This window comes from Eretmochelys imbricata, chromosome 16 (assembly GCF_965152235.1).
Source record: "Eretmochelys imbricata isolate rEreImb1 chromosome 16, rEreImb1.hap1, whole genome shotgun sequence".
In the NCBI taxonomy this organism is placed as follows: domain Eukaryota; kingdom Metazoa; phylum Chordata; order Testudines; family Cheloniidae; genus Eretmochelys; species Eretmochelys imbricata.
In genome coordinates, this window is record NC_135587.1 from 4,175,107 (window position 1) to 4,192,061 (window position 16,955).

The following is a 16,955-nucleotide window of genomic DNA, read 5'->3' on the forward strand; positions in this document are numbered from 1 at the left end:
GTCAGCACGTGCCTCTGCTTTGTATGTAGTCAGTTGGTCTCTGTGTAATTTTCTTTCCTCTGCTCATCTGATTTGGAACAGACCTCCTGGCTCATCTTATTTTCGCTATGCTGAATCTTCCATGAAGAACAGTTTTGGCCTCAAGTACCTGCACAAATTCTTCAACATCCCATTCTTGCAGCTGCAGGTAAGAGTCCGGGATTTACATGGTGCAGAGTGGGTGGGGAGAACTACCCTTTCCACAGGAACTCATGTGGGGATCCTTTTCCTCTGATTACCTGCTTTTCAGTTGTTAAAGGAGCCTGGACAGATTATTGCTTTCAGGAGAGTGTTGTTAACAAAAGTGACTGGGCATTTTGTTTCCCATAACTGCAATGTGTCACTGCTGGTGAAGTGCGTGCTCTTCATTACCTACCTAAGCATACCCTTATCAATGTATAAAGCTTCCAAGGGTCTGTACCGTGCAATGTACAGGATGTGCAGGAATAAATCTGTACATTGCAGTGTTAATAGGCCAACAAGTCAAAATGGTATCTAAACTGTTACACACGTGTATTTTTTGTTAATATACAAACTTTTCTTATGTGGCCAATTAATTAAAACTCCATTAAGAAAATATCCATCAGTGAACTGAATGGCTTATGGGATGTGTGAAAAGTTGTGTGTCCTGATTTTCAATTGAAATTAAGCCCCCTTTGGTGGCAGCCACAGATCTTGACTCTGACATGGTTGTTCAGCGGTCTGTCTGGTTCCTTTGGACAGGTACCTGCATCTTGGGAATCTCTCCCCCTTGTTGGCAGCCTCATCAGAGAGGCAAGGACTGAATGGGCCATGGTGGCTGAAATACCTTGTACCCCACAGGGGCTGTGGTCCTGCTGGCATAGTGCAGGGACGCGTGTGGTCTGGTGGCACTGCCATGGTTGTACCCTCTCCATGGTCAGAGGACTTCAGATCACACTCTAGTGTCTTTCATCAGCACTAAATTAACTTTAAAGAATACATTTTGTGTACGTGTGTGTGTGTGTATCTAGAAGAACAAACATAGCTCAAATGCTAGTCCAGACTGGTTAAAGCTCAGTTAATGTCTGTCATCCATTCAGTACTCCGTAAAGCAAACACAGCAAAGAAAGAGAGACCTTGGTATAAAAACACAGTGAAATCCAGCTAGATAGTAAATTCTCCAAGGAGAAACTGTATAAATCTGACACTTGCACTCATCTCTGTACTCAGTAGAGAATGTCGAAATCCCTACAGCTACAGTCTGGTGGTACAGATATTTGGAGTTTGCAGCCTCGGTTTCTACAATAAAGTGCCATCCTGCCAAAAACCACGCAGAATAACCTGTTCCCATATTACTGCTGGAATGCACTCTTACAGGTCTCCCCTTGTTCCATATCTACCCGGGGAGAGCCAGCTCAGGCTTTCTGCCAGACTCACTGGGCTTCTGATCACAGTTCATAATGATACTCTCTCCTGTCAATATGTGGAATGATTGTCTTAAATGGAGGCATTACCAGAAAGTGCTCAAGTTTTTCATAGCTTTGTCTGTGCTTTAGCACCTTTAGTGAGAGGGGAATCTTAAGGGACCTTTCATTTATATACGCTGAGAAAAAACAAACTTGATGTACATGATTTATGTAACTGAGAATTGAAGCAAATAAGGCTGCTTAATAATCTTTAAACAATGCAGTATAATAAAATAACTGAACTGAATCAAGAGGTAATTAATGTCTGTTTACATGGAAACGCAAAGAATGTGATTTAGTTAGTCCCTGTGGTGCTAAGATTGAGTGGCCATTGCTCTGATGGGTGATGTGCTTGAGATGACCTACTTGCATTCCAAGTCTCTTCTGTTCACTAGAGATGCCATCCAGTACAGTTCACGGACTGTGGTGCTGGGTGCAGCTGGCTGCAGCAATACCTGAAATGCAAATCCAGAGTTAATGTGTGAAGAGGTTACTGTTTAACCAGTTACTCTAGACTCTTTGCTTGAGCTGTTAGGTTCACATTGAGGGTGGGAGAGGATTCAAGCAGGAGCCTGCTCTGTCACTAATTCAGAAGCATTTGGGTAAACTGCGTCACTGGCAGCAGGTTCTAGAAGACATGAGGCATTTCTGCAGGTTTTTTGTGTTGCACATTCAAGGACCATTAGCTTATCTAGAACAGGCTTCTGCTAATATTCCTACACCCATGAAGCAAGCATGATTAAGAAAGATGTTTGAATTTAGATCTTTGAGTAGTATTTTAACTTAAAGTGAAATGAAATATTGAACTTTCTACCTTGTATAATATGTGATGTAATTTGTAGTATAAAAATAAATTTATGTTTTACTGCGACAGTGGGACACAACTAAGCACAAGGGCCAGAGGCAGGACTTTGATTGGCATACACACTGACATCATTGTTAGATGATGCATGCAGATATGTTTGCCTCCTGCACTAAAAGCCTGCAGCTGATGAGCTTTGACCTCTCCCTATCATTAAAAGGCTAAGATGGACCGACTCCAGTTGATGCCACTTACAAAGGTACTTGGAATTTCACTTCCCTCGGCCCAGAATTTGTTTCTCCGTGCTTGTCAGAATCTGTCAGGCCATTGACATGCTCTCCAGCCACCTCTCACAAACATATGCAGGGTTTTGAATGCAGCGCTTCCTGTCCCAAAGCTCAGAAACCACAGAATGAGTGTTTCCTGTGTCACCTGTATTTGTAACCAGGTCTCTTGGGAAACAAACCACTAACTTATGTGGCTCAGTCACTCCAGGCCTCTGCCTTCTCCTGCTGTACTAATGAGAATCTTGCTATTGGATTCAGTGGGAGTAGGAGTGGACCCTTTGGGGCACACTACAGAGAGGAAGTGCAACATGTTGGAGAACAGTGTGTGATGAATGCACTAGACCTAGCCCACAGTGATGCTGTTCTTGCTTTCATAGTGACTCAGTCTCCAGAAAAAACAAAAAACTAACTGCCCTTTCTCTACCTTACAAAGTAAGGGCCCCACACTACAAGAAGGATGTGGATAAATTGGAGAGAGTCCAGCGAAGGGCAACAAAGATGATTAGGGGTCTAGAACACATGACTTATGAGGAGAGGCTGAGGGAGCTGGGATTGTTTAGCCTGCAGAAGAGAAGAATGAGCGGGGATTTGATAGCTGCTTTCAACTACCTGAAATGGGGTTCCAAAGAGGATGGCTCTAGACTGTTCTCAGTGGTAGCAGATGACAGAACGAGGAGTAATGGTCTCAAGTTGCAGTGGGGGAGGTTTAGATTGGATATTAGGAAAAACTTTTTCACTAAGAGGGTGGTGAAACACTGGAATGCGTTACCTAGGGAGGTGGTAGAATCTCCTTCCTTAGAAGTTTTTAAGGTCAGGCTTGACAAAGCCCTGGCTGGGATGATTTAACTGGGAATTGGTCCTGCTTCGAGCAGGGGTTGGACTAGATGACCTTCAGGGGTCCCTTCCAACCCTGATATTCTATGATTCTATGATTCTAAGGGTAAAGGAGAGGAAATCTCTCCGGTGCAAAAGACAAATACAGTTTAGTCAGCCATTCTGCCTGATAGTGACTGGTCTCTTCATGTACCGAAACATAACATCTTACAGCTCTTAGTGGGTTAGTTAATTGTATCTGAGATCCCAGGTTGCTCTCTCACAGGGCCAGTGTTCTCCTTCCTGTCTGGTGTGTGGTGGTGTGGCTTAGTTTTAAATTACGCTTCCCTGTCTTCATCTTACTCATGAATCTTGCAACAAGAGAGCGGAGGATGAAACTCATACTCTGAATATAAAGCAAGTCCCCTCCAGCAGCCCAGTCTCCTCACTTATTTATCAGCTGCCTGCCATGAGCTGGACTGATTAACTCCAGAAAGCAGTTCAGTCCACCAGGTATTCCTGACAGGCCTTTCCTGGGCACCGTTGGTGTGTGACTGTCAGAGGTTCAGCCATCCCTTCAGAACAGTCCATGTAAAGAGACTATTCTGTGCATAGACAGTTAATCTAATTGCCTTTTCCACTGGAGCACTGAAGGTGGCATTCAGTCAAAGCATTATCTAGAGCTCAGTTAACTCAGTTCTAATGAGTAATTTAGTGTTAAAATAAGTTTGAGGTTTAGATTGAAAAATTCTAGGGTGGACTAGTTGCTTGGCTTGTTCTGTAGAACACTGAGTTTGATTTTTTTTTTAGTCTACACATGACTGACTGTTAGCTCCAAAAGTCAACAACACGGTTGAGTATGTGTCTGTGTGCAACAACAGCATGTGTGTTGGCTGACCAAATATCACTCTGTTCAAAAAATGTTTGCCTTCTCACTAGGATTTTGGTCTGTGGACTACACGCTAGTTTTTCTCACTTGCATTTGAGGCTATTAGAGATTTCCCTGCACTGAATGATGCAACATTCCTCACCCCTGTTCTAATACATGAAGTAAAAATATAGCCCATGGATTACTAAAAATAAACCTCAAGTTCATTCTCATAGCAGACAACTTGAAGGAACATTGAGGGTTAGGGAATTATTAAAAAAAGACTTCACAGTTCAGGGTCAAACCTGGGACATCTTTCTCCCTCCCCCTTTTCTCATGTTTCAAGTTGACTGTAAGCTCGTTGGGGTAGGAATTGTATATCTACAGTCCCTGGCACAAGTGGGCCCTAATGGAAAGGGGTACGCCATGGTAAAAGTAATAATCGGGACATGTTTGTGCTCAGGCACAGATGGCCACTTCCTGCACCTCTTGGTCCCTAGCCTGTGGGAGACGTGGATGGTGCCACTCCAGACATGGAATGTCCTGGCTCTTAGTGTCATCATAAATCTGTGTAGCTTGTTGCGTGAGACTCCCCAAGAGGCCTACATCAAAAAGCTATGGATGGAGCCCACGTTTGTTCAGTCACTATCAAAACCTAGCCCAGTGTGGTGTGCTTTTGGTTGACTTTTTTTTTTTGTGAGGAAAGGCGAGCAGGCTGGTGGTGGTGAATTTTCCCATATGGTATGGAGTCAGAAGCTGAAGGTTTTAGCATCTGGGTATGGAACAGTTGAGACTTTAACACCTGCAGAGGCAGTCTGGGATTATTCATCAAGCACATTAGCAAGATGTTTCTTCTAAGAAGTCAGCAGTGAAATAGTTAATGTGACATTTTAAAGTGTTGTCTTTCTGTTTCAGAGCTAAGAAACCGCTGAGTTAAGTGGGACTGTTCACACCTCCGAGCCATTGTCTCAGGCCATATCTACACTACCACTTTTGTTGGTAAGAAAAGGAGGACTTGTGGCACCTTAGAGACTAACCAATTTATTTGAGCATAAGCTTTCGTGAGCTACAGCTCACTTCATCGGATGCATCCAATGAAGTGAGCTGTAGCTCACAAAAGCTGTAGCTCACGAAAGCTTATGCTCAAATAAATTGGTTAGTCTCTAAGGTGCCACAAGTACTCCTTTCCTTTTTGCGAATACAGACTAACACAGCTGTTACTCTGAAACTTTCGTTGGTATAACTATGTCGCTCGGGTGTGAAAAAACACCCCCCCTGAGCGACATAAGTTTCGCCGGCATAAGTGGTAGAGTGCATAGGCTGTGTCTGTGAGAGCTTCTCCCGCTGACATAGCTACTGCTGCTCCTGGAGGTGGTTTTATTATGTCAACAGGAGAACTCTCTCCTGTTGGCACAGAGCGGCTGCACGAGCAGTCTCACAGCAGTGCAGCTGCATCCATTCAGCTGTGCTGCTTTAGGCTTGCTAGTTTAGACACAGCCTCAGGCTCTGCTGCAGTTTCCACGGTATGTATCTGATGAAGTGAGCTGTAGCTCACGAAAGCTCATGCTCAAATAAACTGGTTAGTCTCTAAGGTGCCACAAGTACTCCTTTTCTTTTTGCGAATACAGACTAACACGGCTGTTACTCTGAAACCTGTCATGTTCAGGAAGACAACACTGCCTTGGTTTATCATATTGCCAACCCCAAGTGTTGGAAACATGTGAACCAAGCTTCGGAATTCATGAGTGGCTTAAAAATCATAAGAATTTTAAATACAAATAAAATTTAAATTTTAAATAATGTTGGGTTCTTTTTTCTTTGCCCTCTGGTTCTTGAGGTCATAGTTTCAATCTCGTCTCTGCAGTCCTGAGTGCTAGACACTTTCATTTAATAGTTAATAAAGCTGAAATTCTTAAATAATTTGATTCCGGCAATGGGGGCGGGAGGACGATTGTAAATAAAACATCAAATATTGTGACTCTCCTGATTAGAATTTCAAGAGTTGGCCACACTGGTTTACATTCAATTCATGTTTACAGGGTTATTTTCACAACCATGTTGACTAGAAACATAGCTTTCTAAAATCCGAGCTTTGATTCCAAATCATAGTTCTGTGGCAAATTGCTTGGCTGCAGAATACGTAGGGCCCTGATTATAAAGAAGAAAGGCCAGGTGTTGGGATGGCTTAGAAATGAGCCTTCTCTTAAGCAGCCATTATGTCTGCTGTAAAGGCAAATGAATTCCTTGGTGTCAGTATCTTCAGTGCGTCTGTACACTAATAGGAGCATCGTTCTTTTATATTCATCCAGCTGGATGACTGAATTAAGTCCCATTAGAAAGCAAATGCGCGACCCGCTGACTGCACCAGCTGAACCCTGCCTCTTGGTGATAATGGAGAGTTCTTGTATCCAGAGAATCTACAAACAGTGTTGGTGCAAAGTAGTGATGTCGCTGATGTGCATCATTTTGTATATTCTTCTCATAAAGGGACATAAGCAATCGTTTAGTTGAAATTCTTTTATTATTGCTCTGTAGCATATTACACTTTCCTGCACACAGCATGTTTGTGACACACACTCATCCTTACAACAGAGGATGTTGACTTTCAGAATGAATACCTTGTTTCTGCCCCTCTGCTTTCCATTGTATTCCTTTATTTAAGTTGAACACCTTGTCGGGGGCCGTAGCTGCTGTTTAATTCATTATGATGGGTGGAATGGTGACATTAGTGCGGATACAAGACCTCGCAGTACTGGCAAGCTCCCAGATATCTAGTACAGTGACTGTTCCTGCTCAGACTTCTGTTTTATTTTCCTTTCTTCAGAGGGAGACGTTGCTACGGCAGCTGGAGACGAATCAGCTCGATATTGACGCTACGTTGGAAGAGCTCTCAGTGCAGCAGGAGACAGAGGACCAAAACTACGAAATGTATGTCATTGAGCCCTCCTTTCTAATCTTTTTGCTGAAATCTACGTAGCTCTTGTCTGTTGGGCAGCACTGCACTTTACATCAACCAGGGGAGGTCCAATGGATATCATTTAGTATTTGTTTGGATACTTCATTTCTTATGTAAAATAGGAGATTCTCCAATGCAAAGCTTGTTCTTTGGATTCCCTTCAGACATCTGACCTATGGGAGGGGGAGAAATTGAAGGGAGCTGGATCAGATGAAATGGCAGAGCGCGAATGAGGCACATGGTGGAAGGGTGACAGAGGAATATGTCACAGCCTCTCATGGTGGAAGGCAATGCTCACAGTGCACTCTAGTGCTTCAGCAAGGAAACAGTTCCCATTCTTTTGGCTGTCGTCTTCTGGCTAATCGCGTTAGCGCTCATTTTGTCTGAGACATTAAGGTATTTTCTGTTGATCTCTTCAATAGTTCTAGAAGCTTATTAAAATGTGGTCATATTTCAGAGTATGTTTCCTGTGTGTTCAGTATCATATCCACTTAGTTTCCTGCTTTGAGTGAGTTTCTACTCCGGTTAGCCTTGTAGAACCAGTCCCGCTCTGGAGGAATAAATTGGATTCTGTTCAAATTTGGGTGTATCAACAGTTGTGTTCAATAACTTCCAACTGCAGGGTATTTATTGTAGTAATGTACAAGCCAGACAGAACACAGGTTGGCTTTCAGGTTCCCGGATGACTAGAAAAAGGCTAATGTAGTGTCCATCTTTAAAAAAGGGAAGAAGGAGGATCCTGGGAACTACCTTTTTCTGCCCTGCCTGCCCTTCCTAAACAGTTTATATCCATCCATGACAGTACTCCAGTTATGTGAGTTATGGCTCAATGGGTAGTGATCAATGGCTCAATGTCTAGTTGGCAGCTGGTACCAAGTGGAGTACCCTAGGGGTTGTTCTTGGGGTCGGTTTTGTTCAACATCTTTATTAATGATCTGGATGATGGGATGGATTGCACTCTCAGCAAGTTTACAGATGACAATAAGCTGTGGGGAGAGGTAGATACACTGGAGGGTGGGGATAGGGTCCAGAGGGAGCTAGACAAATTGGAGGATTGGGCCAAAAGAAATCTGATGAGGTTCAACAAGGACAAGTGCAAAGTTCTGCACTTAGGATGGAAGAATCCCATGCACCGCTACAGACTAGGGACCAACTGGCTAAGCAGCAGTTCTGCAGAAAAGGACCTGGGGATTACAATGGATGAGAAGCTGGATATGAGTCAGCAATGTGCCCTTGTTGCCAAGATGGCTAATGGCATATTGGGCTGTATTAGTAGGAGCATTGCCAGCATATAGAGGGAAGTGATTATTTCCCTCTATTTGGCACTGGTGAGGCCACATCTGAAGTATTGCGTCCAGTTTTGGGGCCCCCACTACAGAAGGGATGTGGACAAATTAGAGTCCAGTGGAGGGCAATGAAAATGATTAGGGGGCTGGGGAACATGACTTATGAGGAGAGGCTGAGGGAGCTGAGCTTGTTTAGTCTGCAGAAGAGAACAGTGAAGGGGGGATTTGATAGCAGCTTTCAACTACCTGAAGGGGGTTCCAAAGAGGATGGAGCTCTGCTGTTCTCAGTGGTGACAGATGACAGAACAAGGAGCAGTGATCTCAAGTTGCAGTGGGAGAGGTCTAGGTTGGATATTAGGAAACACTATTTCACTGGGAAGGTGGTGAAGCACTGGAATGGGTTCCCTAGGGAAGTGGTGGAATCTCCTTCCTTGGAGGTTTTTAAAGCCCGGCTTGATAAAGCCCTGGCTGGGATGATTTAGTTGGGGTTGGTCCTGCTTTGAGCAGGGGGTTTGACTAGATGTGTGCAGCAAGCTGGATTTAGCCCAGCACCCTTTGCTTTGGGAAAGTGTTCTTTCTTTTAAATCAGGGTTTTGAAAATGTCCCTAATTGCTGCTTGTTAGAGATGCTGAGCTACCGATCCCAAAGTGCAAACATTATGGCAGCCCATGCCTGAGTGCTTCTTCCCCACTAACAAAAGTGCAGCAATATTTTAGGATTTGTCTGGCCTTTTTCTGTGCTCTAGCTGTGACACTGAGATCCCTGGCGCTAAATCTCTTGTTGCATCAGTGTTCAATGTGGTGGTACAGGAAGAGCCACAGCACCTTCAATCCTAGGGACACAAACTTCTCTGGAACTGCTGCATGGAACCCCACAGGCTGGTCTCTGGTAACATGCGCTCAGGAGCTGCTTACTCTCTGTACAGCGTCGGGAGCTGGAGTAATTTACCCTGAGTTCTCGGTCAGATAAATATGACCAGTTTTGCACGGCAAGGACTCTCAGCCAGTCAGATTTTTCTCCATTCCAAACCATTTTATAATAAAATTATTTCAAGAATAGCTATTTTTTGCTGTATGTAGTTCCTAACTTCCCCTGCATGCGAACACATGCATTTGTAAGGTGGGAAAACTGAACTGGTCAGTACTGCTCACCGATGTGGCTCTTGCTGTGGGATTATCACGCTTGGCACGTTTCCACTAACCCGTTTAGTTAAAAGTGAACTCTTGATGTATTGTCCTTTCCCTGCCGGCTTGTTAAAATAAACAGAGGTAGCACAGTGCAGTTGACCCTTGGCAGATGGTGACGCATTGTGCTGGTAACTTGAATTCGGTAGGTGCATGAATTTCTACAAGGTCATTTGAGCTTAAAGCTGACAGTGAACTGAAATTGGCATGACTAACACTGTTCATTACGAGATGCTGCCAGTATTGCAATTGATGCCAGGGTTAAGTTACTATTAATGTATCTCTGCTGTTGTATAGCACTGAGTTGACTTCCTTTCACCTTTCTACTTCCACGGTATAGATGCTGTGGGTGCATAGGTGTCATTGTCTCTAAAGAGTCAATCCGCATATCCGCCGCAAGGGGTAGCAATGTTTGGTGAAGCCTTTTAAATAGGCACATCCCAGTTGATTCCCCCCCCCCCCCCAGCCCATGTGGTGGGTAAAAGCTATGGGATCAAGAAAACTGAAAGTGTCCCTTTTGAAGTGCACATGGGTCCAAACAGCACTAAGTAACCAAGTTTTGTCTGTTTGTGTTGATGTACTGGACATGACCAAGGACAAAAAAAATGAGCCAGAGGATGTTGTAAAGGCCAAGACTATAACAGGGTTCTAAAAAGAACTTTAGATAAATTCATGGAGGATAGGTCCATCAGTGTCTATTAGCCAGGATGGGCAGGGATGGTATCCCTAGCCTCTGTTGCTAGAAGGTGGGAATGGGTGTCAGGGATGGATCACTTGATTTCCTGATCTGTTCAGTCTCTCTGGGGCACCTGGCATTGGCAACTGCCAGAAGACAGGATACTGGAGTAGATAGACCTTTGGCCTGACCCAGTATGGCCATTCTTATGTTAGCACAGAGAAAACCTCGTGTTGATCTTTTGTGTAGATACTGAATAGTATTGGCGAGAGTGCACTCCTTTGTGGTAAGCCATTTCATCAGCTCCACCTCCTGCATAGTTGGATGTAAAAACATCAGTTCTCGAATAGTGATTGTATCAGCTGTATGGGGTGGTGATCTTTTATCATGTTGAATATTTTAGTGAGAAGCCTTCAGTGATTCACTGTGTCATGCAGCTGATAGATCGACAAAACACTGTACCTGTTACTGTACCCTTTTCAAATCTATCTTTGATGTATTGAATGATGTTCAGCAGCACTTGATGGATTCTGCCTTGGCAAATTAGGCACCAATCTTGCTCTGGGATTATGTGCTTTTCAAGGAGTGGTGATAGCAGGTTTAAGATAAGATGCTCACACAGTTTGTAGAGGTGACCTTCGGCAACAGGTCTTCCGCTCTTCTTTCTTCGGCGGCACCGTGGGGGTGCGTGATCCAAAAACTTTGGAGACCACTGGTCTAGAGGATAAACTACATAAGCTGAATAAGTCTGTTGTGTGCCACCTTGTGTTTTCTTTGGTAACTTCACTTTGGAGCAACAGCTGGATCACTGTCATGAGCAGGGCTCATTTTTTTTTCTTTTGTTGTTTACTATAGTTTCAACCAATTTGCCCGGTACTGAGGTCAGGTTTACTGGCCTGTAATTGCCAGGATCACCTCTGGAGCTCTTTTTAAAAATTGGCATCACGTTAGCTATCCTCCAGTCATTTGGTACAGAAGCTGATTTAAATGATATGTTACAGACTACAGTTAGTAGTTCTGCAATTTCACATTTGAGTTCCTTCAGAACTCTTGGGTGAACACCATCTGGTCCTGGTGACTTATTACTGTTCAATTTATCAGTTTGTTCCAAAACCTCCTCTAATGACACCTCAATCTGGGACAGTTCCTCAGATTTGTCACCTTAAAAAGAATGGCTCACGTTTGGGAATCTCCCTCACATCCTCAGTTGTGAGGACTGATGCAAAGAATTCATTTAGTTTCTCCGCAATGGTCATCTTATCCTTGAGTGCTCCTTTAACATCTCGATCATCCAGTTGCCTCACTGGCTGTTTAGCAGGCTTCCTGTTCCTGATGTATTTAAATTTTTTCCTGTTTTTCCTATGCATCGCTTCCCAAGCCAAAGATCTCTCTCAGATTGAAGCTATGTTAACAGTGGCACTCTCTGGGCTCTCAGTCTATTACAGCAAGAACTAATTGTGCACCAACCCAGCCAAAATGCAAGTGATTCTTTTGCTATCATTCAAATCATGAAGCCAATAGACAACTCATCTGAAATGGGGTATTGCTTGCCCACTGCTGGAATCCTGTCTACCTTGGAGTGATGCTAGACCACGCTTTCTTTCAAGCATACATGGAGAAGAGAAAAGACAAAATTAGCACCTAGAACAACATACTCAGGAAGCTTGCAAATTCAAAATGGGGAACCAACTCGGCAACACTGTCAGGCACTGCACTTTCACTTTGCTGTTTGACAGCCAAATACACATCTGCTGTGGGAAAGATTAGGTCATGCAAAGAAGCTGGGCTCTGGAGGAACCAAGCACCATGAAAGATCTTGTTAGGGCTACAGACCAGGCCATATCATGTGCCCAACACTGGAAAAAGCTATATTTGTGGTGGAAGGACACAAGTAAAAGATCAGATCTCAGTGTTTTGCCCAGAAACACACCAAAACATAACTTATTGCTTGGTCTTAACATGTGCAGCAACATCGATGTACTGTGATGTCGTTCTCGAGTATTTCCAGCCATGTGTGTCACACTTCCGGTCATGTACCTGTCAGTGATTTTCTAAGTGGTTCAGTTGCTCTTCCGCAGTTGGGGGTTTCCCCGGGTAGATCTGTTTGCCACCAGGGCCAACACCCAGTGCCCACAGTTCTGCTCGTTCCAGGGCCGCTGCCCGGGCTCATTCGCGGACGCGTTTGTGATCCCATGGAGAGGGGGCTTGATGTACGCCTTCCCCCCGCTCCCCTTGGTGCCCAAGGTGTGCAGGGACAGGGCAGCGGTGATCCTCATCGCCCAAGCCTGGGCCCGCCAACACTGGTACACATCACTCCTAGAGCTGTCAGTGGACACCCCAGTAGTCCTGCCCCTACACTGGGACCTCATTACACAGGATGGTGGGTGGCTTCTCCACCCCGATCTGCAGTCACTGCACCTGACAGCGTGGAGGCTCTGTGGCTAAACACCCTGGAGAGCCAGTGCTCCCTTCCTGTGCAGCAGATTCTGCTTGGCAGTAGAAAGCCCTCTACCAGGGCGGCCTATATGGCAAAGTGGAAAAGGTTCTCATGTTGGTGTGAACCCCAACAGGTGCAGCCGGGCCAGGCCCTGGTGCAGGCCATCCTGAAGTACCTCCTGCACCTCAAGCAGCAAGGGCTAACCCCGTACTCACTCAGAGTGCACCTGGCAGCCATCTCTGCCTTGCATCTGGGGTTCTCAGAGGGCTCGGTGTTTTCCCACCCAATGGTGGGGCGGTTCTTTAAAGGGTTGGAGAGAGTGTTCCCGTACTCCCGCCCCCCAGTCCCTCCATGGAACCTTAACCTGGCCCTTTCGAAACTCATGGGACCCCCTTTTGAGCCCCTCGCTACCTATTCTCTCCTCCACCTTTCCTGGAAGGTGGCGTTTCTGGTTGCCGTTACCTCAGCCAGAAGGGTGTCTGAACTGAGGGCCCTCACCTGTGAGCCCCCATACAGTATTCACAAGGACAAGGTGCAGCTCCGGCCGCACCCCAAGTTCCTCCATAAGGTGGAATCCCAAATTCCATCTGGGCCAGGATATTTGTCTGCCAGTGTTCTTCCCGAAACCCCATACGGACCCGAGTCACCACAGCTTGCACACCTTGGATGTGCGTCGAGCGCTGGCGTTCTATTTGGAGCGTACCAAGCCCTTTCGCAAATCTGCACAGCTGTTTGTGGCTGTGGCCGAGAGGTGAAAAGGCCTCCCAGTGTCAGCACAGTGGATTTAGTCTTGGATTACAAGCTGCATCCGGGCGTGCTATGAGCTCGCAGGTGTTCCGGTCACGGCCCACTCGACCACGGCGCAGGCGACTTCCACAGCATTCCTGGCACAGGTCCTGATCCAGGAGATCTACAGAGCAGCCACCTGGTCTTCGGTGCACACCTTCACGACCCACTATGCAGTCAACCAGCAGGCCAGAGAGGATGCGGCAGTTGGCAGAGCGGTCCTCCGAGCAGTTGTTCCGTGACTCCTACCCTCCTCCAGAGGTAAGCTTGTGATTCACCTAATGTGGAATGGACGTGACCAAGCACTCGAAGAAGAAAAACTGGTTACTTACTTTCTCGTAACTGTAGTTCTTCGAGATGTGTTATTCACGTCCATTCCACCGCCCACCCTCCTACCCCTCTGTCGGTGTCGCCAGCAAGACGGAACTGGAGGGGGGTCAGGCCGGTAGGGCTATATATGCGGGGCGCAGTGGCACCACGCGGGGGGCCCGCCGGCCCGCCGGGAGCCGCTAAGGGAAAATGTTTCCGACGCTCGTGCATGCGGCGTGCACACACCTAATGTGGAATCTTGAACAACAGTTACGAGAAAGTAAGTAACCATTTTTTACTACTCAAAAAAGATCTTGGAGTCATTGTGGATAGTTTTCTGAAAACATCCACACAGTGTGCAGCAGCAGGAAAAAAGCAAACAGAATGCTGGGAATAATTAAGGATAGATAATAAGACAGAAAATATCATGTTGCCTCTATATAAATCCATGGTACGCCCACATCTTGAATACTGTGCGCACATGTGGTTGCCCCATCTCAAAAAAGACGCATTGGAATTGGAAAAGGTTCAGAAAAGGGCAGCAAAAATTAATAGGGGTATGGAACGGCTTCCGTATGAAGAGAGATTAATAAGACTGGGACTTTTCAGCTTGGAAAAGAGACAGCTAAAGGGTGATATGATTGAGGTCTATAAAATCGTGACTGATAGAGAAAGTAGATAAGGAAAGTAGATTTTTTTACTACTTCTCATAAGACAAGAACTAGGGGTCACCAAATGAAATTTATAGACAGCAAGTTTAAAACAAATAAAAGGAAGTATTTCTTCTCACAATGCACAGTCAACCTGTGGAACTCCTTGCCAGAGGTTGTTGTGAAGGCCAAGACCATAACAAAAAAGAACTAGATAAGTTCATGGAGGATTTGGTCCATCAGTGGCTATTGACCAGGATGGGTAGAAACGGTGTCCCTAGCCTTTGTTTGCCAGAATCTGGGAATGGGTGACGGGGGATGGATCACTTGATCATTCCCTGTTCTGTTCATTCCCTCTGGGGCACCTGGCACTGGCCACTGTTGGAAGACAGGATACTGGACTAGATGGACTCTTAGTCTGACCCAGTAGGGCCATTCTTATGTCAGTGAACTTTGCACATTACAGACCTGCTGAAGTTGTGAACTCTAGGTCGGCAGACCCCTGTGCCCACATGGATTCTCATTGCAGGATCAAGATATAAATTACCCTAATAGGAGAGATGGGAAGGAAGGTAGAGAGCAGTTTAAGTCAGTTCAGAGAATACATTAGCTTAGTGGGGTCTGTCCCCAGTCTCTTCCCAGGGACAGGCGAAGGTGCTCCCAGTTTCTCTGGGGGCAAACAGACCACAAGACCCACTTAGCTGCTCCTAGCCTCCCACTTTTCTTGAGCTCCCCCTCCTTCACTACCCTTGCCACAGGGACTGATCCCCCTCAGCTACTCCTCCCACACTCACTGCCCCCCCCCCCCCCCCCCGAGGACACAACTTTATGCCCTCACCTCTCCTTTCCCCTGGAGATTGACTTCCCTTTCCCATCATACTGGACCCTCAGGCTCCCTTTTTGCAGCTTCCCCGTCAGACTCTATTATTCTGGGGGGGACATGAATTCTGTGCGTGTGCAAGTGGCACAGAATTCCCCCAGAAGTAATTCTGTGGGTTCACATCTCTTTGTTGGAGTCAAGGGCTAATTCAAGGCAAAAATCCTTAATGCTGAGTGGGGACTCAAGAGGACTTCACAATAGATGTATCCATATAACCACCACAGTATGGTGCTAATTAGCCTTCTTAATAGCAGTCTTAGCAGAGGCAATGACCCTGGCAGTTGGCTTTCTGGGGTGTAAAGCACATTCAGGAAACCCTCTGGTGCATCCTCTGGGAGGTATAAAGTACAGCAGGTCCTAGTCTTGTTGCCTCTAAACTCCAATATAATCAGGTCTGTTTCTGTCCTGGTTTATGTCTGCCGTCTTGCTTGTAGCAAGTGATCCGCTCTGGAACTCTGAGTCCAGAAAAGTTCATTGCAGAAGGAGGGTTTGATATTCTGAGGTGCAGTCCACATCATTGAGGGGCTGTCACCCCAGATAGCCAGCTGCCAGGGCAAGATTGGGTGGTGGGGGAATGAGATGTGCACACAGGATTTTTAGAGGGCACCAGTTTCCTTTAAGTCAGATAGTGAGGTGTCCCTTATGTTTCTTTAAGGAATCTCCATCCTGCCCCAGGTTTGATGTCGAGCCTGTTAGGAAACCTCCACAGGTTGCTCTTCTACGTGGTCAGATGAATAGAGACCATTTTGGGAGCCAATCTCATGATTTGTTGGGGTCGGTCTCATTTATTTTTTGATCTCTTGAGGTTGGCGATACTGTGAAAGGGACTTAATTATGTTGCATTTAAAAACAGCGGAGAAAGTTACACAACCTTGGGAAGACTATTTTGGGAATGACAATTATTAATTGCTGGTCATCCCAAAATTTGTATCCACAGTTGATCTGCGATCTGCAAACATGGTCTACCGATATCTGCAGATTTGCAGGGCTCTGCAGATGAGCCCCCTGCTTACTGGATTGCTTGTGAACTTTCGTAACTGTGTGAGGTGGTTAGTGCTGAGCTGTCCAGCTCTTGGAAATGGAGCGTTCTTGCTCCAGCAAAAGCTGGATTCCTAGCAGATTGTAACTCAACATGAATGTTGCCTCCTTGTGAGGCAAGCCTGTTCTTTGGCTGTTCACGAAGGCTCCACAGCTACTGATTATAAAGCACATGTTCTCACTCCTGACCCCATGAAATCCTCTCTTCAAAGGGACCTTGAGGGGTTTTAGATCAAGCTGCTCTTTCACAACTGGGAATATCTCTGCTGGAGAAGGTGGGCTGGTTTGGTCTCCCAAAGGATGTAGTGGTGATCTGTATCAGGTAGTATTCACTGTTTTGGTGTATCCACTGTCTGTTTGCTGCACAAAGTTATTGCTGAGGCTGCTGACGTTATAAGGGATGCATTTAAATTCATAGCTTCTGCACAGGAGACCTAGTTAAGCTTAGTGAAATACAAGCAGTGCCCATAGCATCTGTTGGAACTTCTAAGTGGGAGTTCTCATTTAGGGATCCTCC

At 45.7% G+C, this 16,955-nt stretch overlaps 1 protein-coding gene across 3 annotated transcripts in view; it reads left to right on the forward strand.

Annotated features, from left to right (window-relative positions):
• The window catches only part of RABL6 (RAB, member RAS oncogene family like 6), a 106,476-nt gene that overhangs the window by 54,054 nt on the left and 35,467 nt on the right, over window positions 1-16,955 (forward strand). For all 3 annotated transcript variants that reach the window (XM_077835672.1, XM_077835673.1, XM_077835671.1), the window contains exons 7-8: window positions 82-187; window positions 7,061-7,164. In XM_077835672.1, coding sequence (XP_077691798.1) covers window positions 82-187; window positions 7,061-7,164 — 210 coding nt within the window. The remainder of the gene's footprint in view (window positions 1-81; window positions 188-7,060; window positions 7,165-16,955) is intronic.